The 6146-nt window shown below is 34.8% G+C and overlaps 1 protein-coding gene across 1 annotated transcript; it reads left to right on the forward strand.

The window, feature by feature from the left end:
• Positions 1-332: 332 nt before the first annotated feature.
• LOC132601785 (uncharacterized) lies at positions 333-3728 on the forward strand. The gene is made up of 4 exons (XM_060314850.1): positions 333-413; positions 921-1193; positions 1699-1806; positions 3131-3728. The coding sequence occupies exons 1-4, from the start codon at positions 333-335 to the stop codon at positions 3608-3610; spliced, it is 942 nt and encodes a 313-aa protein (XP_060170833.1). The 3' UTR covers positions 3611-3728.
• The last annotated feature ends 2418 nt before the right edge of the window (positions 3729-6146 follow it).

The raw sequence follows: 6146 nt of genomic DNA on the forward strand, positions 1-6146 counted from the left end.
AACATCGGGTCATGGTAGCACCCCATTCATTTCTGAACCATATCCTATAATACCTAACGAGAACAATGTAATAGGAGAGGGTGCGTCTACTCAGAGAAACGTAACAGGTGAAGGTACATCTGCTCAGAGTGACACAATAGGTGAAGGTGAGAGCAACAGTAACAGGGAGCGGACACTTGTTTTTCTTTCTCCTTCAGGTTTAGTTTCTGCTTGCACCATTATTATTTATATAGTGTAGTTGCTTTATGATAGGCTTCATATAATGTCTTCCAATTTTTCCAGGTTGGAACCATCGAGATTATGCTCAGAGAAGATAACTGCGTCTTTCAAGAATGAACTTGAGCCTAAAGGAGTTAACTAATTGGAAAAGTGTCTCAGAAGAGACAAAAGATTTTTATCTGGGAGAATTCGAGGTATAATAACTGAAACATTTGTCTTAGTTACACTTAGTGACAAATAGAAAAAGCAAATTTATGGAATCAAATAATGAGTACCAAAACAGCAGTATTGGGTCATTTATTGTGTTACACTGTCAACAAAACTAGAGAAGACAAGAATTATTAGAGATCTTGTTAATAGTTAAAGACAAATATAAAGAAGAGTAACTGTTTAAAGAAACAATATCTTCTTCCTCTTTTCTCCTACTGATGAATCAATAGAATTCAAATAAATTAGTTCACTCTTAACGATTTAAGTTCAATATAGCATCAGGCGTGAAAGAAACTTAAAAGCAGGACATCTATTACCTCTGCTATTTCTATTGTTCTTATATTGTTGATAATCCTCGTTTTATCTGCGGTTCTTTTCTTTCCCGTTTATTGGGTGACTGCTGGTGTTTGTCTTATAACTTTTGTCTGCTGAAATGATGAGTTATTGTTATACTCTACTTTGTAAAATTATTTCAGAAGGCATTCTATTAGGATTCTTCGATTGATAGTGAAGTGAGGAAGCAATGGCGTAAAAAGGCAGCGAGAAAGTACAATGATTTCATTAGCACAATAAAAACTGAAGGATTTCGGCCAGATTATGTTCCGATAGAAACATGGGAAAGTTGGATGAAATATTGGAAAGATCCTAAGGTTGTTGAAAAATCAAAAATAGCTTCAAAGAATCGTTGTGGCGGTGAGAATACAGTTGCTAGTGGGACTCACACGGGCGGCTCTATTACCATTGGAGAGCATCACAAGAGATTTGTAAGTTGATTCTGTGGCTTTGGCCTTTGCCTAACCAAATTGTCAACATGAAGGTGAATGCAACATCAGTTGCAGATTATTTATGTTGGCAAGTTTTTTTGGGACTTTCTCACGCTTGTCACAGTGAATAAGAAATAGTCTCTCTAGTCTCCAGGAACTAGCCTTGATATCTGTTTCCTATTTGTCGTTTTTGGAAATTTAGACTGCCTCATCAGTTGCAGGCTGAAAATGTTGAAAATTAATGATGTAATTGTTCACTTTTTTACCGTTTTGTATCTTTAATTTGTACCAGCAAATAAATCAGAATCTGAGTTGCTTCTTATTAGCACTTTCCAGTGAGTGAGCTTCAGTTTTCTCTTGAGCACTAACACACTCCATAGTAAAATGGCTTTGTTGGAAAAATGACTGCTATGTTAGCTGCAACATGTCTGTTGTGACATTGGTTGTTGTTTTTGTTGGTTCTAAAAGTTACTAAACTATGTGGTGATTATTTTTTTTTGTATAGGCTATTAAAAAGGGTCGAGATCCAACACCAAGTGAGGTACATTTGCACATCCATACACACGGTCATGATGGGAAATATTTTATTGGTGAACGAGCCCGAATCGTGCATGTGAGTCCAACATTCTATAATCTTATTGACTTTTTTTGGGGGGGTAAAATGATGCACTTAAGAGTTATTTATGTTATATTTGTGTTGTTTGAGAATTTCAAAATTGCTATTGATTTGTAGTCATTTGGAGAATATGTGGATTATTTGAACAAAACATTTATTTATTATATAGGCTAGAATTACTTAAGTGTTGTGATTGCTCATGAACATATCTTCTTTGTCCGGTACTACTACAATGATGTTTATTGCCTCTTGTTCGTGATGATTGTTAGGTTGCATTGATTCAGCTGTATATTAGGATGGAGTTTATCTAGGTTTAAGTGAACTCTGCTGAAATTTTCATTGATCGGTTAGACTCACTCAATAGGCTATAAACATAGTGCTAGTCACAGTTTTCTAGTCGATCTGTTACACCCAGCCCAATGCTTGCTGCCTTTGAACCCTTAATGGTGCAGTTAAGCCAATTTGAACCCCTCTTAGGCTCTGTTGGGTTATTTATAATAGCTCGTGCTTTACTTTTACCGAGCGCCCTTAAAATGTTTAAACTTGGGATCTGCTTATCAAAGATATTCACATGTTTAACAGGTTGTTGGATTTTTATGGGAATTTACCAACACCGAAGAAATAAGTAAGACATAGTAGATATGTATGTACTACTGAAATGGCATTCATAATGAGCACCAACATAATACAGCTATATTTTCTTTAGTTATAAGACACTTAGCATGTGATCTACCTGACCAGTATCTGTCATAGAGCACGTTTGGATTGGCTTATAAGTTGGCTATAAGTTGTTTTCAGTTTTTTTGAGTGTTTGGCTGGCCAGCTTAAAGCCATTTTGTGCTTAAAATAAGCCCAAAAAATTAATTGGGTTTGTTTGGCTTAACTTATCTAAAGCATATTATAAGCTGAAAACAGCTTATAAGCTGCTTTTTTGAAGCCCATCCAAACAGGCTCATATTCATTCTATACTAGTACTTACTACTACTCTGACTCTATCCCTTCTTTATTCCTAGTACTATTTTAGTTGCACAGTATGAGTGCACTTGCCTTTTGTTTTTGGGTTACTTTCTCCTTTGTGAAGATTAAAAAAGAAAAAAACTTGGTATGTTGGTTGTTGTGTATTAAATGGTTGGTTTAACTATCATCTGTTGTTTCATAAGTATTTATTTTGATCTTAGAGATATAAATTCTAGTTTAGCTAAACATCGCGTTACTATTAGATATCATCTTGTGACCATATGCTTAATGATTCATTTATCGGAAAAGGGTCAAATACGAACTATTAGTGTAATGAATTTCACTAATTATCACTCTTTTACAGGAAAAATATCAAGAAATATTACAACGCCGGACACAGACCCAATCTGAAGTTGATCAATGTCAAGCCTATTACGAAGCCGTGGGAGGGGTAAAGAAAAGAAGAATATACAGTCTTGGATCTCAAGCACAATTACATTACGGGCCGAATCTTCGTCCCTCTGCTGGATCAGATGCTACATCCTCAATACCACTTGTGAATACTCAACCAGCAGCTACGGGAAATTTGGATGAGTTAGTGATGCGATTGATTCCTGCACTGACCAATAGCATTATTCCTGCATTGACAGATCGCCTGCTTCCTGTAGTTGTTGAGCGGGTACGTGGATTGGTTTCTTCATCCTCTTCTCAGCTAGACACTCACACTCCTACTGACCATCCATTATCTATGGCACCTATAGTTCCAGTTGCAGCTACTGCCAACATTGATGAGGTTCTTGCATCGGTTGCTGATGATGACCGTAGCTCTCCAGTCTCTCATTAGTTAGATTTGTTGTTTGAACTTTATTGTTGTTGCATATGATTTTGGATTTTCTTGTTTTGGATATTATCGTTGTGGATGCTTTGAACTCGATTGCATTCTGCTATGTATTTTGGACCTTGTAGAATATTAGTTTCTATGAATTAAGTTATTTTATGAGTATCTAATGTATGCTTGGACAGGTGTATTTAAACTATTATATAAAACCTAAAAAAAAATTGCGACGGATTTTCTGTAGCTATAACTAATACAAAATCAAATTTTGCGACAAATTATTTTCGTCACCAAAAGGAATGCAGAAATGTTTATTAAAAGAATTGGCGACAGAATTAGCGATGGAAATTATTGGTCGCCAATCAAATGAAACGACGAAATAACTCATAGATTTAGCGACGGAAATTACTAACATCGCGACAGATTTCATTTGTCGCTAATGTTGGCAACGGATGAAATCTGTCGCCAATCTGTCGTAAATCCTGTGACGGATTCATTTTTTTTGTCGGTAAATGGTTAGCTACGAGGATTTTACCGACGGACTGAATTATGTCGTTATTCTGTCGCTATATCGTTTTAGCAACAGATATATGCTGTGTACCGACGAATTTTGTCCGTCGCTAAACTCGGTTTTTTTTGTAGTGGGATCCTCAAAAGAAATACACTTTTGGGAGAGTTTCATGATAGGATCCCTGAAGATCTTAGTACAGAACCGGTCAGTTATGACGAAGCACTACTAGACGAAGTTGCAACACGAAACAACTTCGCAAGTATTTTTTCCAAAGAGCTTATTGGCTAAGACTTTTGGTAGTTGTGCAAAAGGAATACATGTAAAAGTTGTAAATGCATGGTTAAAAGTCTAAGTGGAGATTGTTGGGGTATATACCATTAACCATGCGTTTAGACATGGTATATTTTAACAATTGTCATGGTTAAAAGTCTAAGTGGGAGATTGTTGGGATATATACTATTAACCATGTGTTTGGATATAGTATTTATTATAGAATAATTATTTGTTCAATTTTTAATAAAGAGTTAAATAGATCATGTTCTAGTATGTGTGTCATTTACTTATATAGTAGATGATTTAGTGTATAGAGTTTAGCTTATACACGGAAGAATAAATCATTGGTTCTTATAAGTTTAAAATTTATGTTCACAATCTAAGATGAAATTTGGACAAAGTCATTGGTATGATTGTAGCACAAGATTAATATAATGTATCTTCATTATGCGAATGGTATAGTTCCATCTTCTTGTGCTAGTACATTTTGTATGTATTGAACGGACCAAGTAGAGATACATGTTTTTGCACTGAATATATAAAACAAATTCTCTAGTTCATTAAGTGTACTTGTACTCTTAATCTTGATATAATTATTATGATCAATGGAATTTGTTCATTATTTTGATTTATTAAAAGGTGTGACTCAATTGCGCGTCTATGTATTCCTGGTAAATTGGATAATGGCAAAATACATTTGTGAAATAATAATCAGTTGATAGAATCCATGTCTAGACTTTGAGATTGATGATACCCCTTTATGGATGCTTATAAGTCTCATGTGAAAACCCTGCAGGTGGATTTTGTATCTGTCACATGATATAAGTTAAGCGGAAATATAAAGGATTCAATTAGTCAATGAATTAAATTGTCAGTAATTTAATTTAATTGATTGGTAGCTGTAATCTTAACATGGGGAGTTAAATAAGATTTAATGAAAGATTTCGAAATTGAACTGAGGAGTACAGTTACGTTATTTTAGTGAAATAATTCGTTATTTATTATGGTAGGATTAATTCAGATATTTCGAATTAATTCCATAATAGGAAGCCTCGTTAATTAAATTATGTGGTCCCTGTTGTGCCCGAATAATAAAGAATTAAATGGAATATTATTTCTAGGTGGAAAATAAAGACCCAACGGGTTTTGGAATTTCGCAGATTCTAGTATTATTCAGACTACACAGTAGAAGACCATGGAGCTGGAGGAAGAACGTGTGGATGGCTTTTGCTTGTGCTTGAAAGCTAGATTCGAGGTTGCATTCACACTTCAAGACATCAGTATCAATTTTGTGTTTGATTAATATCTTGATTATGTGTTGTCTATATTACATGTAAGTTCGATCCTGGCTATTTGCTTCCGCTATGTATGTCTGTATTCTATCAAAAAGAATGTTCATAAGTTGTTGCTCTGTTAACGCTATTAAAGCATCGGCCTTCATTAGGCAAATATGACTGTCAAAAGGAACTCTTCATTTCTATGCTAGATGCAAAGGGGCTATCATATATTCTAACGGGGCTTGCAGAGAAAGTGACAAAAGAATCATTGCATAAGGTTGAAATCGAGCTTTAAGGTGGCTTTTTAGCAACTTAATTAATGGGTAACCATGATACCGTCACTACAAGAAAAACGATATTTGGCAAACAAAATTTTTTTTGTTGCCATAGATTGATTATTGTTGCAAAAAATACTTTTAGCAACAAAAAAAATTGTTGCATAAACTTTTCCCAACGGCGTGCAACAACTTTTTTTTTTTTGCCA

Source organism: Lycium barbarum, chromosome 7 (genome assembly GCF_019175385.1).
Source record: "Lycium barbarum isolate Lr01 chromosome 7, ASM1917538v2, whole genome shotgun sequence".
Taxonomy (NCBI): Eukaryota; Viridiplantae; Streptophyta; class Magnoliopsida; order Solanales; family Solanaceae; genus Lycium; species Lycium barbarum.

Coding starts and splice junctions, on each gene's coding strand:
- LOC132601785 (XM_060314850.1), top strand. CDS start 333: ATGAACTTGAGCCTAAAGGAGTTAACTAATTGGAAAAGTGTCTCAGAA. Junction 1,194..1,698: donor GAGAGCATCACAAGAGATTT/GTAAGTTGATTC, acceptor TTTTTTGTATAG/GCTATTAAAAAGGGTCGAGA. Junction 1,807..3,130: donor AACGAGCCCGAATCGTGCAT/GTGAGTCCAACA, acceptor ACTCTTTTACAG/GAAAAATATCAAGAAATATT.